The sequence below is a fragment of the Adiantum capillus-veneris genome, chromosome 9, assembly GCF_014529385.1.
Source record: "Adiantum capillus-veneris isolate H3 chromosome 9, ASM1452938v2, whole genome shotgun sequence".
NCBI lineage: Eukaryota > Viridiplantae > Streptophyta > Polypodiopsida > Polypodiales > Pteridaceae > Adiantum > Adiantum capillus-veneris.
In genome coordinates, this window is record NC_140939.1 from 100,975,051 (window position 1) to 100,991,919 (window position 16,869).

The window sequence follows — 16,869 nt, forward strand, 5'->3', positions numbered from 1 at the left end:
CTCGATTGCTGCTCCTTCTCCCTCAAGGTACGCTGGTCTTGGGTGCCCTTTCGTGTTGCTCAAATGCATGGGCTTCGTCCATTGCTTCCCGTGCATCTTGAACCTATGAAGATTCACTCTGTTCTCTCTCTTGACGTTGACATGTAACCCAATCCTCTACTTTTGCGGAGTCCGCATAATATTGATTAATTTCTTCTTGCATGTTTCAAACCTCCTCTTGAGTCTGTTAGTACCTCTATGTGATTTCATCAATGCAGGCTTATTCAAACTCCTCAGTCGTGCACTTTTCTCTCTTGATCGACTATGCACCAAAATTATAATATGTTGAATGGCCATTACAAAAATTTTGCGCACATCATAGGGATTGTAGTCATGTAATTCAAGGTCCTATAGATGCTGATAAAAGAAAAGTAAGTAAAGAAGTAACTTCTTTTCATAAATGCATTGCAGCGATACAAGCACTAAAACAACATGCGTACTTACGTTTGGTACATCCAAAATTTGGCTTAGAAGGAGCATAGCATTCATACATGTCCTCAGCCACAGCTGAAATGGGCACGTTGACCCGTCGATGCTCAGTGGAAGCACCTAGATCATGTTCTAACAAAATGTGCTCCACACAACAACAAAAAATTATCGCGGAACTACATACATAAGCACTTGCTCAATAGGGCATTAGAAACAAGCACTACATTCAAAAGCATAAAGATAAGCCTTACGGCTCTACACACCCATGGAATCCCTTGCTTTGCTTGGAGTTTCCGTAGTAGACAACCTTTGCTTCAATGTCGAATAACACCAGAAGCCAATGTTCACTACACAAAAAGAAAACATCAAAACTATCAACGAGTGAGAAATAATAAGACCCTAAATCCAACATAGCTTTGCATACTGACACAAAACTCACCTTTGATTGTATGCAGTGACCAAAAAGCACACTAGATCCCATTTTACTCTATTGAACCATCCCAACAACGTCAAAAATGACATTCCATTGTTCTGAAGCATAGGCGATATAAGCGGATCTATTACATAGATTTTGTACTGCACATTCGTAGGCAAAAGCAAGATAGCGTGCCTGACATGAAAAAGAACTAGCCTTAGAATGGTTATTAGCTATATAGAGATATGTCAGAACAAAGCAAATACAGATCTTTAAATGGTCATATAAGTCCCTAATCGCTTAGTTCTGACCCGGGTCAATACCAAGTGATTAGTGGCCTTAAAAATTTCCAAGCATCTCTATTCGCTTGCTATTGGCCCCAAACTAAGGTCAATACTGAGCGAATAGCAACCTTGTAAATATTTAAGGGTCCCTATTTGCTTATTACTGACCCCAACAACATCACATAACGAACCTTATCCTTACCACATAGCAGCGTGGACGATTGCATCCGTTGTGTTGGCATTGGAAAATTTGCGCATGCAGAGAAAATCTTTTCAATTGAGGTTGATAACGGAGGTCGTCTCTGATCGTCCAGGCAGAGGAATATGTACTCGAAGAGGTGTTGAATTGACAATCATTTGTAGTTCCTCTTTGTTTTCTTTGTTGATCTGCTCTACAATATGCCAGTCTTGCTCTTTGCTAGCTTATTGTTGCTCTACGTTGGCTGGCCCTTGCAAAGAGGTACCTGTCTCTTGCTTTACTTGAGCAGTCTGAATTGGCAGGCTTCTCCCTGGTGGACTCTGGTTGTAGGGTTATGGGATCCTCCCTAGTGGGCTTGGATTCTACCTTTGTGGGTTCCTCTCTCATTGGCTCAAGCTCTAAACCAAGTTTCTCCTCCCTGGTGGGCTCTATCTCTACCTGTGTGCGCTCCTCCATGGCGTGTTATGGCTCCTCCCTCTCGACCCGTGATCGTGTGCGTCTGTTGCTCTCAACCCTTGAAGGCTCTGCCTGTTGTGCACAAGGATGGAGAGGGGGGGGGGGGGGGGGGGGGGGGGGGGGGGGGTGTTTAAGAATATCCAGTGTAATGTTGTCTTGGTTTGTCACTGGCTGAAAAATCCCATTGTAGAGAAAACACTGTCTGTAGAGGGTGTCAGAATCCCTGGGCATAATTGTGACACGATGCGCATGGGCCACAAGGATGTAGCCATCACTAAAAAATCCAATGCAATCTCTTGCAAGTAGAGAAGATCACTGTTGGCCCATCGCATGCCCACTCTCCAATTCTTGCATATTTATCGCACCATTCTTTGAAAGGGAAGCCTTGGAATGTCCGATTGCATGTGCCTTTTGATCCTACGCAGCTCTTGTAGGACGCATCTGTGCACCTTGTATCAGCGTCTTCTTGCTTGAGCATGCAAGGACTCACATGTCGCCCTTCTAGGTGTGGACTTTCCACGAGCCATCTCTACAAATAGCATAACAAAGAAACAACCACATTATGTAATGCTAATGTCATTAACTGGACATTTTCTCTCTCTCTTAAAACTTATGTACATTTGAAATAGAATTTTGATGTTTTATCATCTAAGAAATAAAAATGAAGTAGCAGTAGAAGAAGTATCCTTGCCAAAAATTGTTGGAACAACACTTGAATTTAACGATAAAAGAAGTCGGAATCCTTACCTACAATCATCATGCAAACAAAAAAATCATTAACATTTTTGTTTAATCATGGAATGCAGGTATAGGACGGACCTGACAGTTGTCATCCATGTCCCGCAAGAATGATTGCCATGATAACGATGTGATGAGATTGAAGATGGCTAGTTAGAACATGATGAAGCCACCACATCCACAAATAAACAATTCAATTTCTCTCTTTATTGATTTAAGAACCATGGGTTTAGATTTAGATCAATGTCCTTGTAAAGATCTTTCGGAAGATGGTTTAGAAATATTTTGTATATTTTACTCTATGAAAATTTTTTGTCGTGTTGCCCATTCATCTCTCTCTCTCTCTCTCTCTCTCTCTCTCTCTCTCTCTCTCTCTCTCTCTAATTTTATCAAGCATGATAATTTATGTTAATCAAGTGGGTGTGATTATTTTAATGATAACATATGTATCATTTTTTGGTACAATTCTTCATGAAAAATAACAAATGCATGCTTTGTAATTATTTTTTTACAAAAAAAGAACACAATGCTCAAAATTGCTAGAGGCAATAACGGCGGTTATAACCTCTCTCCCTTCCTAACATCCACCTTCACACATTTTCTTCTGTTGTTCTGAAGAGTTATCGGTGCAAGTAGCGTTATGTGTTGTGCGCAGTGCGAGAGTGCTTTCGCTATTGAAAAATGCTTTGAAGAAGAGCTCTTTTCTTGTGCTCTTTGTTTAGCATCTCTTCACAGTAAGAGAGCTCGTCGCCGCCACTTTGTAAAGTCTTTCAGAATATTAGTCACTCACGTGAAAGCATGTGTAGTATGCGAGGGAAGAGTGAGAGCTTCTTCTATTTCGTACACGATCTTTTCTTCCTTGCGATCCAATATTTGTGACAAAGCAATCACATGCCTTGCGCAACCTAATTTATCCAAATAGCCGTCATTTATGTTTTAATATCATTTTTTGTCAATTTTTTTGAAATGTAAATCATATGTTCAAAAAACATTTCACAAGCAAAACAGAGGGAAATAGCCAAATTTGAATGATTAAGCGCTAAATCTATGGTCGATGATAACTACGATAATATTTGCGAGAATAACCGCAAAAATTTGAATAGTAATATATGTAGTATTTAAACTACAAAAAAAGCTCCTCCCGCCCTCTCTTCTTTGGCCAATCCATTTTGGACTCTCTCTCTCTCTCTCTCTCTCTCTCTCTCTCTCTCTCCAAATCGCGATAAAAGCCACGTTAAACGTTTTCAAATTTTCATAGTGATGTATGTATTGCCTAATATCACAAGGAGTATTCTAAAAGTATTCCTCCAAAATTTGCATCAAGAATGCTCCCCCCAAACAGTTACCTAAGGGACTCCTACCCGAGCTTGTTCACAAAAGACTATGCTTTCTATAATTAAAAATCATGACAAGTGGATATGTATAATGTTTTGTATTTTTTTAATTCCCAATAAAGTGTTATAAGCAACTGGACATATACTATATCAATATATAAGCATACAAGAGCATATGTATCTGTGGGTGTGTGGGTGTGTGTGTTAAGGGGTTGTGGTGGGGGGATGTTGTACATGCATAAATATGTGCAAATAATATATATATATATATATATATATATATATATATATGAAAATAATGTGTGTTTACTTATTTATTTATACTTATATGTATATATACATGTTCTTATGCATACAAGTATGCTTGTTCGTGCTTTTTGATGTAGAAGAATATGAATATAGAACTAGTATATTTAATTTTCCTTAAATACTAATTGGTCTGATTTTAAACTTTTGCAAGGCCCACCATTTGAGTAAAGCCAAATTCTCAAAGGGATTTAAGTCAATCTCTGGGATAACGTAATTACTTGGTATGGTTTAATTTTCAAGTAGTAACTCCCAAAAGCTATGGTTTGGTTTTTTCTTTTAATAGTAGACACTGTTTACAAAGAAGGGGCTTTGCCAAGAGGGCAATAGCCTAGCAATAAAGTGTTTGTATTGGTGCATGAACAATCAATCTTGGTTACAAACATTGTGGAAGTTATTCCCGACACAAAAGGGAAAAGAGTAAAAGAACTTTAGAAATCCTTCCAAAGTGACAACCATCCCTTTCATGTGTGCACAATGCACACATGTACTTTTCGAGCTATGCACCTCCTTCCTTTCGACATCCTCTTTCACATCATAGAGATCATGCTTGTGTTTAAAGAAGGAGATTAATAAACCTCACATTATTTTTCCTACAAGTATCATATAGGATAAATGTGACACTACTTAGTAAGGCCACACGCCTTTTTATTTAAAAGAGGATCTCCATTGTGCAGTCCATGCTATGATCGTTTAAGGCAATAAGACATGAATAGTATCTACTAACATAATATGGCGGAAGGGCTCCCCTTTACACATGTCGCAATCTGCGATCTGAAGGCTAAAGTCCAAAACAAGAAAAAACCCACTTGCACACGATAAAGAGGGAGAGAGGGGGAGAGAACATTCATGGTTCTCGGAGCACTGAATTCTTATAAAGTGGTAGAGCCCTGTTGGTTGACATCATAGATTAATACACCTTGACTCGAGGAGGAATCTTCCACCTAATGAGCTAATTTAGGAGAGATTTTAAGACACTTGGGTTGAACGAGTGACTCTTCCAAAGACAAAGCATCCACACTCCACATGTTTTATACATACATGACAAAATTCCATGCAAGCATACATGTCTTCCTAACAAGACCATCTAAAATTTTGTTTATTTTCCGTCCATCGTCACTTGCATCATGATATACTCAAATATCATAACCCACCAAGCTTGGCCCCCTCATTATGGTACAACACGCTCTGATTATCCTTGTAGATTTTAGCTTCTCACAAGCTTGACTGCATCAAGGCCCAAATGCAATCAAGTGGCAAGCACGTAGAGAGGTGGCCGCATGAATGTGCCTACAAAGACAATCAAGTAGCATATGCTTTGTTGTTGCCAAGAAGTGGCAAGACACATAAGCAAGAGAAAGAGAATCCATTTTGAATTAAGCAATGAAGTCCATGTTTATGTTGATCGCATTCACAAATTAAGATTCTCATGTTTGACTACCCATGCTTCCTTTGCTCTATAAAGCTAGCACTAACATGGACCAACAACCATCGTGACAACAAGGCCATCACCCACAACTTTGCTACCTCGACAACAATCAATGGCAAGCAAGAGCAGTCATATACCATGACTCGGAGGGCTGCAAAACTTGGTACATGGATGTCGTTATGTACACACTACTATCTAGCTCTTATTTGAGGCTGCAAGAAATACGCTTTCATTGTTACCGATTTCAAATACATTATGCTTAAGATATCATGGAATATTCGTCTCAAGTTCAATTGAATCATTCATTTGAATAAAAAGGAGAAAGATTGATATTCTCATAGTCACAATTATATCCTCCTCGCTACCGTGATTGCAATACAACAGCACCCCACAATAACTTTGTCCATCACATATATTTAGACTCTTGTACAGGGCACTGAGGGCCAGCCATACAAGGTCGTCGGTGCAATGTTTACTACATTCCTGATTTGAGGAGACTTGTTCCATTTTTCCACTTAAACTCACGTTGAACATATCTAGCACAAGGATTTTTTGTCCCTGAGAGCCAAAATTTTTAAGGGTTGAAAACTCAAAATTCATCTACTTAAATGAAGGAAGACATGTCTCTCAATGTGTCTGCATGCAAGTGCGCATGCAAGCACCCGCGCAAACCACTCAACTCAGTGAAATCCGTTGATAGAACTGATACACAGGTTTAACTCCACAACCCAAAAAATTGCCATATTTCATACCATTAAGAGAAAATAAGCACATTAGCAAACCCAAGCACATTTTAACTCGACTTCCATCAATTATTAATCAAGGAGAAAAAAAATACAAAATTGAAAGTTCTACAAGTAATCATTGCCCGTGTGTAGTCATGGTATGGGGGAGCCTGAAAAAGACACAAAAACTAGTGAGCTAAGGACTTCCAAATCTGTCCATTTTGGCAATCATCAAACTGCTACACACAAGCAAGCACACCCTAGACACAAATCATGTGTGTGCTGTATACGTGTCTTTTTGAATGTACACATGTCTCTATATGTATGTATGTAGCAAACTAGTGAGGCGATGAGCACCTGCAAGCATCATTCCAAACACACACACAAATACTTGTGCATGCGTGCACAAACACGTGTGGTGTGCATGAGAGTGTGCATGTGTATGAGCACACATGGGTGTACGCGGGCACACAAATACAAGTGTGTGCACACATATGCATGTGTATGTACAACATCCCTAGTTCAGCCGTAATTGTGCTTGTGCATACCCCTAATATGATGCCTGGGTAGGGAAGGGGCACCACAAGGATACACACAATAGAGAAAGTCACAAGTGTTTGCAACCCTACTGTCGGCCTCCTTGGCCTTTGATCTTTGAAGTGTCTTGGGATTGTTCCTACTTCTCTTCTTCTTCTTCTTGAAGATTTTCTCCCTCATCCTAGGAAACTATTGTGCAATAATGTATCCCTTGGTATGAGTCCGTTGGAGCTGGTGACTAGTATTTCATTAGTTGGCCAGCTTCCACCATTGATGGTAGTCTTGTTTTTTATCATGCTTCGAGGCCCCTCCTTCCCAAAAGCTGTAATGAAGTGCTGACTTCTTTGTGTGCAAGGTTGCTAGGGGACTCTTTGCCCTATTTGGGAAAGGTTTCTTCTTCAGTTTTATCCAGTTTGACAATTTAGTCGACATTGGACCTTGTTTGCTTGGTGTTCACACACACACACACAGACCACTTGTTGCTCAGCAGGGGATTCTAGTCTTTAGCATTGCTGAGACTGGCCATCATAGACATCACATCAGACTGGAGTTTCAAGGTGAGGATCCACCTGATTAGCAGGGTGACTGCCCATCGGCAGCCTGTGGTAAGCTCATTCCAAACAAGATCATGTGTTGACTCTCTCTCTTCACTTCTGAGGAGGCAGTACTTTGGAGACTTCAGGGCTTGCCAACAGATCCGGTCTTCCTGCTTACTCCCTTGGGATATAGACCAAGCACTCTACAAATGATCCCAACTGCAGGTCACAGTTGGATTTTTGTCGACGACACGGGAGAGAAGATGAAGAGTATTTTAAAATTGTAGGAAACTATCACGAGAGAGAAGAAGAAGAGAGTTTTAACGTCGTAGGAAACTATCCCAAGAGACCTTAAAGATCTAGCCAACGAGGAGTTGAACTCAAGACCTGTTATTCATGAGAGAGAGAGAGAGAGAGAGAGAGAGAGAGAGAGAGAGAGCTTAACTGTACGATGGCATGCTGCATCCGAATGCTTTGGACCCTATGCTGTGGCTGCCGCTGCTCCTCGCTCTCGCACCTGACGCAACCCCATCCAGCTCCCTGTTGGTGCTGCCACTACTCACCCGCCGACCCCTTGCCGTTGGCGGCTGCGTTTTTCTACCACCCAAGCCAGATTCCATAACCATAGCCTTTGCAGGAAGCTTGCCAATAGGCAAACTCCCAGGTTGATGACTCGTAGCCTATCCAAAAGTAAGCTTGTTCTCTGCAATGGGTTGTCTTGCTAGGAGGATGGAAATGGATAGCTTAGAGACTATTTTAAGGCTTCTTTGGCCTAGAAGGCTCGTATCAGGGTTGTGGATAAATCTCTAATGGGAAAGGTTGAACTCAGGGCTCAATTATAGACATCATACGCCCAGATGAATTCCTAGCACACGGCCCTCTGGATTGGACCCAAGCTGTCTGCCATGTCTAATGTAGAGACACAAAATGGATCTATCTGGTCTGAGCAAGGCTCGCAGTCACAGAGTTTTGGCCACATCTTTCAGAGACTGGGAGCAGTCTTGGTGCTCTTGTAAGTGAGGATAAGGCCCCGTTCAATGAAGGTCAAACCCCCGTCCAAGTTATCCTTCACCCCTCTCTCGTGAAGGATCTCTCTCTCTCTCTCTCTCTCTCTCTCATATCCATGGAGAGACTTAAAAGGGCTTTCTGTATTGTGCTTCCTAGATACCGTTTTGCCTGTGGAAGACCAAATTATATGGTGGCAGCAGGCACACGCACGGTGGTGCATGAGCATAGACCAGAAAGAGGCGCAAGAGAGACAGCAAGCTCCACAAGAGTCTTTGGCAAGAGAAGAGAGGCAAGGAAAATAAGCTTTAGGCGACAGAGACACAGTCAGAAATGCTTCAGTCTACTATGGGTTGGTGCAGGAAACCAAAGTTGGAATTTCACCTTCTTCGCATGTCCTCTCTTCCTCAGCAGTAGTATCTCCCTTTCTCCTACAGGACCTGATGGCATACCCCCTGTTTGTGATATTATGGATAGTTTTGATAGACAAAGAGACCTCAAAAATTTATCCAACGGGTCTTCAACTTAAGACGTTTTCTTTTGACAGAAGTGTGGGGCTTGTACCCATTGTATCACATTAAGGCAAGATACACGTAAGTGGGGCTAAATCAGTAAGACCACTGTTCTGATCGGTTAGACCTCATGGATCCACTTCCTGTACCTGGTGGATTGCCTCTTCATCTGTCCAATACAGGTAAGAAAATCTATGATGATCAGTAAGACCTTTGTCCCAACTCGTCAGACCTTATGGCTCAATGCATGTTTGTAGAGTGACCGAGAAGCGGGACTAATCAGAGCAACCATTGTTCTGATTGCTAAGGACCTCATGGTGCAGTGCGTGTGCACGTTAGACTATAGAGACAGACCAGGAGAGAGAGAGAGAGAGAGAGAGAGAGAGAGAGAGAGAGAGCACTTACTCGAAGAGGACAACTTGAGAGGGCTCCGGCGTCGCTTCATCTCACCCCGGCTGGGAGTCATGATCTCATCAAACACTTCACCATCGTTGGTCTGAGCTGCAGGTTTTCCTAAGCCCTGTACATCAGCCTCCTGCACAAACACCATAGCCACTCTTTGTCTCAGGCTGTGAAGCATGTTAGAAAGTAGATGCGATCAGGCAATCAAACTAGCTCAGTAAAATGTAGCACCAATGTGGAAGGTACTTCCTGCTTACCATCCTTGCAACTTCGTAAGAGAGAGCAGGAGCCTCCTCATACTGTGCCGCATCTAGTTCCTGCAGATGCTGGCCCTTGAAGAACTTGGGAAGTACATATTGTCGCACAGGGACGAGAAGCATGATCAACAAAGGAAACAAAACCCCTGCTATTGGGATCCAAGTGATGCTAAAGCAAGAGATTAAGTAGAAAAACTGCAACAATGTGAAGACTACAATAGTCTTGAAAGGTACAGTTTCGATGAAGGATGCATGGGCACCTTCCAGAACCCTGTAAATAAACAAGCAATTGACAATAAGTTAGGATGCCACGTTTGTCAGCTTTGCGACAAAATGCAGAGTTTGCAATGTAGGGGAAAGCGTGCAAACGATGCATTGTAGATAACGAGCAGTTCAGTGCCACAAGAGGGTGTAATCTAGATATCATCCATAAAGGCCCCCTTACACACCCCACACACAACAACACTAATTCAAACTTGAAAGAAAGTTTTGCAGTTAGCACAAGCTACATACTTATAGCGTCGGCTCGGAGCAGTAAAAAGTAGCAGTAGCCTTTCCCAGAACTGATTACCAGGCAAGCTCTCAATGGCCATAACTGCAAAGTAACCCCACAGAACAGATGTCGGAATCAGCTTCAAGCCCGGCATCGCCCCTACACACGCCCCAACCATCAAAGACTGCAACAGATTGCTAAGGCGTTGCTCTTTAACTTCCACTGGTAGGAGCTCATCGACGTCTTTCTCAGGATCAAATATGCTTTCATCCACAGGTGCATCAAATCTTCCATTGCTTGAAGCTGCTTGGATTGTGCTGCTTTTCATTTCTTTCAATGCCTGAAAGTGGAATAATGACAAGGTAACTGTTTTAACAAGCCTAAGTAGGTAGCCTCAGGAATTCCATGCCAAGAAGATGCGTCTAAAGGCATTACTATCACACATATACCGAGATGAATCCAGGAAAAGTCCACGCATAAAACAGACCACATTCATACACAAGAAGAAATATACCTAGATAAATCCAAGATAATAATACCAAAATGTGCACAGAGGATTTTTAACAGACTATAATGACCTTCATAGGAATTTAATTGTTTTGTTGGGGGTAAAACCCACCCAGAAGGGTCTAGCAAACAAGCTTTAATCTCCAGAACACACATCCACCAAATGTACGCCTATAGTTTATCAAAATAGGTATTATTCACTTTGAAGTCATCTTGAACACGAAAAGTTCCAATTCAAGCTGGCAATCATCAAGGTCGTGCATTCTCCAACAAACATGAGAGATTCTTCAAGTGAAACACAAAAATATATGCATGCACGTGAAGAGTTTAAGAGGTATGTATATACCAGGGCAGATGGTTGTTGGTACACAAGTGGGGTCTGCATTTGTTGAAAGGCCTCTTGCATGTTGCCATAGAGCTGTCCTAGTGAGGCATTTTCTTGGATGCTTCTTTTCGCTGTCTTGACTAGTTTGTTGCGAACCAACTGGAGCATTTAAAACTTCCTTGTTAAGCCCCCTCAAATGATAGTACAGGGAGCTGCTCCTTCGTTTCTAAAGAGTACAAGAAAGGACAATCAATAAAGTCCATAGTGATACTTACTTCGTTCTTTAGCGTTGCTAAACTCTTTGTGTGCATCGGCGACTGAGGTATGACACCATTGGCTGGAGGGATTCCGATCAATCCACAAATCAACACCTGACACGTGATAAATGGTAGGTATTGAGTATAACCCAATAGCACATGATAAATGGTAGGTATCAACACCTGACACATGATAAATGGTAGGTATTGAGTATAACCCAATAGCACTCCCTACTCTTTGGCAACTCTATTCAGGTTCCATTGCTACAACACCGCATTAGCGAGCATAAACTGCTCATCTAAGAACACAGATGCTCATATGCTCCCTCTCTAGACAACTTGCAGAGGAGTATCAAGTGTAGAATAGAACCAGTCCGGATAAGAGCAGCAAATCGTAATGAAACGAAGAAGGCTTGCGCAAATTAAATTCCTCCTGTTGAGCGAGCTGAGAAGCAACACTGTGGTCGAAGTAGTACAGCACAGCAATCATTGTTGCAGGAATGAAGGCAATAAATATGTAGAGCACTGGCACCTCGAGCATTTCCTGCCACAATAAGACGACATATTGTCACTACTAATATGTTTGACCCTATACAGATATCACTCCTGACAAGGAGGGCGCCTCCATATATACTCATTTGGACACCTACCTTGATTACTGTCCAGTTTTGGGCTGCACCAGGGGACCATGGGTTTGGGCTGAAAAGGCGTCGAGGGATGCCAGTAGGCACATGCCCTGTGGGTGCATAGGATATTCCAGTCCAGACAAGTACCATGATTGGCAGACCATAATCTGCTATTAGTGCTCTTAGCCAACCTGATAAAAACAAAAAACCAAGCTTATCATTACAAGACCCCTTTGCCCCTTAGTATAAGCTTGCATTTGTAATGACAAATAGCCTTTCAATTTACATGAAGCAAGCCAAAACACAGACAGCACATATGCATGCCTGCTCCGTAGCGCCATGCGCGAGCCTGCCTGCTTCTTAATCCTGTGAGGAGAAGTCCAAAGGAAAGAACTAGACCAAACATCCCATTTGCAAAACGCCAAGCAGGCTGGAACTCTGGACGAGTCAGATCATCTCTTTCAGGTATTCTGAATTCCTCAATGGCTCCCTTCGCAAATCAAGGAAACAACTTTAGTGGCTTCCTTTCACATGTTAAGAAGAGTCTGAAGTGCTAAACTTGAGCAACACTTACCTTGATAGCTTGCTGCATGAACAGCATGGCAATAAGCATCCCAAAAAGTTCTCCCGCCACTCGGGTAAATCGGTTGATTATGGAGCAAGCCCCTAGTATGGAGAGCAGGAGCAGAAGGAATGCCGTCCACACACATACCCTGTCACAAGTAAGGTACTCATTTGTGATTGAGAGACATCAACCGGCATGTCAAAGTTGTAAGTGCTAATGCATGTAGGACATGATACATCTCCACTCACCATCCACTCCAAGCTAAGAACAGCTTTGGTCCAACCTCACTTTTGTCCTTCACAAAGTTGTACATGAAAGTGTACATGATGACAGTGGGTTCTGCCACGCCAAGGACTAGTAACGGTTGGCCCCCAAGGAATGAATGAAGAATACCACATAAGGATGTGGACGCAAGCGTCTGAACCGCCGTCAATATGCCATCTATCCATCAAGGCAAAGTTCAGTCAATGATTAAAACATTAAGATCAATGTGCATTCAACATCAAGCATAATTTGTTGGAAAATCTTTGTACAACACTTAAAGAGTAGACAAATGCATTGTAATCAAGGGGTGTAAAAAGTAAACAAGCCCGGACATGATGCGGACCTAATCTGCATGTGATTGATCTTTCATGTCTGTAAATCCTCAATAATTCTACCTCTCTTTACATGAATGTGTACAACACATAAAGTGTAGACAAATGCATTGTAATCAAGGGGTGTAAAAAGTAAACAAGTCCGGCCATGATGCGGACCTAATCTGCACGTGATTGATCTTTCATGTCTGTAAATCCTTTACATACATAATCAACAAATAAGAGAAGTTGAGAAACTCTTACTAGTATCCCTGTCCAGTTGCTCTCCAAAGGAGATAACAGGAATGGCAGATGCAAAAAATATATATGTTGTTGGAGCAAAGATTCTGCATCAAATAGATTAAGAATCAATCAGACTAAATTCGGGTAACAAGTCCCAAGGCTACTTCACAATATAGCATACTATCCTGCCTTTGCAGATAAATCCCATTCACAAAGTGCAAAGCATGAATAATCAATGATGATAGACACATGAGATTTGATCCATTCAGATAAGAAGGCTCCATGAGATACAGCATGGTGTTCAGCTTTGCGGATATACCCCTCCCACAAAGTGCAAAACATAAACATTACACAATGGCAGACTCATGAGATTCACTACAATAAGACTTCAAGAACATTCAAACTGAAACAGGTGAGACACCAAACCTGAAGCCTGAGTTGAATCCTCCTGCCCAATCTTCCTTGTAGCACTTCAAGCGCCCCTTGAGATCATTCTTGATACCCCGAAATGGAACAAATGTTTCTTCCATGACAAAAAAACAGAAAAAAGCTTTGCAAACAACCGATGAAATGAAGGATTGTAAACCCCAAGAATTGAAAGGGGAAAATGATGTGATTTCACATCATTTTAGGTCATGGTTAGTGAGTGGCAAAAAATGCGTTAGTTATGTTTTGATGGAAGTCGAGTATTTCTGTAACAGATCCTACATGTTGTATCCTTTATTATACACAACCTCAAGTGATAAGCTCTACTTGTTTAGCCAGTGATTTACATATTGACCAAGGCGGGCTATTATTAATCAAGCTGGAAAAAATGCGACGAGGCTGACCCGAGCTATCATGCATGAAGGCAGTGAATTCTGCATTAAGTGCCCTAATAAATGGAAAAACCAGCTCAAGTGGCTGTTTCCTGCCAAAAGTAAGCTTTTCTGTGTTAAGCCTTACATGGCTTTTCTCTAGTACCTGGCAAAGTTACATTATTGGGTATGGCAATGTCAGAGAGTGCAGAGCTTCTGCTGAAGAGAAAACTGCGCAAACTTACATGACTAGTGAGAGAGTTTTGCTCTCGATGAGTTTTAGGACAAGAGAGAAAAGCAGGATCACACTCTCCGAGCTTTACATGATTGTGATCTTAGAAGGTGGCTACACTGCTGAAAATGGAGAAATGCAGAAAGATAATAGCTTGGCTACTATCTTTACATGATCGCATGGGAAGCTGACGCAAATATAGCTTCAGGCAGAAAGGCGAGAGATTACCGACCCTTCTTTTACATGATGGCTTGCAGGGAGTGTGCAAAAACGAAGGAAAATAACCAATGCAACTCAGAAAACAGGGGCCGCCGTTGGTCTTACATGGCTGTGGCGAATATGCAAATGACGAAGATGAAGAAGAAGAAGAAGCTTATCTGCAGAACAAAATCAAAGATCCCCCTTATTGAGAGCTTGCATGCAGGAATCAGAACTTGTGCACTAGTTGCGCGTGCATCAGAATATGCTCACTGGAAGACGAGCTCAAAGTGCATTCTCTGGCAACAAATAGAAAAATGCGTGTGTAGGTTTCCGAGTGTGTGTGTGTGCGCGCGCGCGCGCGCGTGTAGTTCAGGTGTATAGTGTGAGTGTGTGTGTGTGTGTACGTAGTGCAGCGTCGCCTAGGTCTTTGTGCGTGAAGCTTTGATGCCTTTTAGAAGGTGCTTTGCCGGGGTGTTTCCTTTGTCTTGTTTAAAACTTGACGTTAGAGAAAAAGCGTGAGCTGAGCTGGAGGGCAATATTGGAGCGAGGTGTGGGCGTGTCATACGGTTTGTGTATGTGTGTGCGCGCTAGGACTACCTAGAGAGAGAGAGAGACACACAGAGGAGCACAACAAGCTCGCTGGCTGGGTAAGGCCCAATTGTACTTAGGCCTCTGTCACACACGGGTGCCCGGACCGGCCAGAATTGGTATGCGTTGTCCGTCACACACAATCAAATACATTTTATATATCTCATTTAAAGTTTCAGTATGCCCATGCGAGTGCCGGAGCTTTCAAACATGTCTCTGTCACTCGCGCATTTTGACAAAGTGGTGTCCATACTTGGGCTGAGGGGTAACCTCGAACTACTTTTTGCCTCTCCGGACAAGTCTCACAACGTATCAATTGTCGTCAACTTGACATCACACACGTTGGTGCAACCAAAGTCGGTACGAGTTAGAAAATGGTCTATGCCAAGCAAAGGTTGCAGGCAGGTGCAATGCAGAAGGCTAGAGCAGGTACCAAGGACATGGGCAGCCAAAGGATAGCGGAAATGTATGTCTAAAGCGGTTTTTTAGGCCAAAAGAGTTGAAGGATGGTCCAGATGGGATGGCCAATGAAGGTGTACAAAGTGCCAAGTCAGTGCTCTGGAATGTAGTGTTTGATGTGCTCTAGAAGCTGGTCCAAACGGGTCGTCAAACGGAGCCCCGGTGCTCAAGATATTGCAGTTCAAAGTTAGTGTGTGTAGCAGATCCCCGACGAGCAGGGTAGCTGGGACAGGTGGCCCAGGCTGGTGTGAGTGGATAGATGTGTAGAGCACGAATTATGGAGCATGCATGTCTTCTTGGATTGCGAATTGGAGCTCAGGATAGTAAGTTAGGATCAGTTGAAGATTTTCCAAGGGCCAGGTTTGAGCCTACTTGCCCACATTGAAGGATGTGCCATCTCGCATTTTCTAGGTCTCGACAAGGTTCAAGCATATAAAGCATGCCGTGTGGAGTCAGCAGGAAGTCACGGCTCATGATTCGGAGCCTCGAGCACCGAGTTACGGTATGGCCAATCCTGAGGAGTTGAGGGTGTAGTATTTGCATATGATTTTTTTCAAGTTTTGGCGGCCTCAGATAGTGGGCTTGAAGAAGTCAAAAGTCGATGGAGATTGCGTAGAACGGAGCCGGGGATACGGGCTTGTGACATGGCTTCGTAGCTCCGAGATTGGATTTGTGAGTAGAGAATGGGAGTGAAGCCAAGTTGGCACCCCAAGAGAGGGCTCTCTCGCATAAAGTGGATTTTTTTGAAGGCCTTGGAAGGCTAATGGAGCTGGGCGCGTCACGTGTCGGGCGACTTAATCCCACATGCAAGAGGTGGAGCCGGAAATGTGGGGTATTTAGCCTAGCCAGTGGGCTCATTAAGGGATGTGAAGCGTGAGGTGAGCTGTGGCAATGGCGTGCGCCAGTGGGCGTTGTGGATGGCGGGCTTGCCTGCGCAGTGGCACTAAGGTGGTGACGCCGACAGTTTTGGGGCAGCCATGGTGGCGCGCGCTGGTGGCAGGAACTGTAGCCGACTGATGATGTGGCGAGGATGTGGCAAGCGCCCATGCCCGCGTTCGTTGGGGCCCAACTTTTTTTGAAGGGGAATCCCCCCCCCCCCCCCCCCCCAATAGCGACATCGCTAATGCCATGGGGTAGGGGAGGTTTCATGTGAGCAAGAAAGAGAGAGGAGAGCCGGGAGAAGCACCAAGGGAGCAATCCCGCGGTGGGCAGTGGCCAGGAGAGAGAGAGAAAGAGCCCGAAGGCCACAATGTGTACAAGGCAAGGGCAAGGCTCATTCCCATGGCGCCCGAGCCGAGGTAAGGCAAGCAAAGACTGGACAAGACAAGAGCAAGGGCGAGTAAAGGCAAAGGCAAAGTGGAAGCTGGACCAAATGAAGAGAGAGAAATAGAGAAAGAG

At 43.1% G+C, this 16,869-nt stretch overlaps 1 protein-coding gene across 10 annotated transcripts; it reads right to left on the minus strand.

The window, feature by feature from the left end:
* Nucleotides 1-364: 364 nt before the first annotated feature.
* LOC147450898 (putative boron transporter 2) lies at nucleotides 365-14,844 on the minus strand. Of its 10 annotated transcripts, none has more exons than XM_086519884.1 (15): nucleotides 13,621-14,844; nucleotides 13,216-13,298; nucleotides 12,625-12,817; nucleotides 12,386-12,524; nucleotides 12,136-12,301; nucleotides 11,836-12,002; nucleotides 11,556-11,729; nucleotides 11,204-11,299; nucleotides 10,950-11,087; nucleotides 10,117-10,436; nucleotides 9,604-9,874; nucleotides 9,350-9,479; nucleotides 732-815; nucleotides 484-600; nucleotides 365-396 (listed from the first exon to the last, which is right to left on the minus strand). In XM_086519884.1, exons 1-15 carry the CDS (start codon nucleotides 13,722-13,724, stop codon nucleotides 380-382), a joined length of 2,199 nt encoding a protein of 732 aa, XP_086376010.1. In that variant the 5' UTR covers nucleotides 13,725-14,844; the 3' UTR covers nucleotides 365-379. The 10 variants fall into 10 exon arrangements, with proteins under 10 accessions (XP_086376010.1, XP_086376011.1, XP_086376009.1 ...); XM_086519885.1 differs by having other exon boundaries at nucleotides 365-387; nucleotides 13,621-14,843; XM_086519883.1 differs by lacking the exon at nucleotides 365-396 and having other exon boundaries at nucleotides 419-600.
* Between the last annotated feature and the right edge of the window lie 2,025 nt (nucleotides 14,845-16,869).

Coding starts and splice junctions, on each gene's coding strand:
- LOC147450898 (XM_086519883.1), bottom strand. CDS start 13,724: ATGGAAGAAACATTTGTTCCATTTCGGGGTATCAAGAATGATCTCAAG. Junction 13,299..13,620: donor GGATTCAACTCAGGCTTCAG/GTTTGGTGTCTC, acceptor TATTTGATGCAG/AATCTTTGCTCCAACAACAT. Junction 11,730..11,835: donor AAAACTGGACAGTAATCAAG/GTAGGTGTCCAA, acceptor TTATTGTGGCAG/GAAATGCTCGAGGTGCCAGT.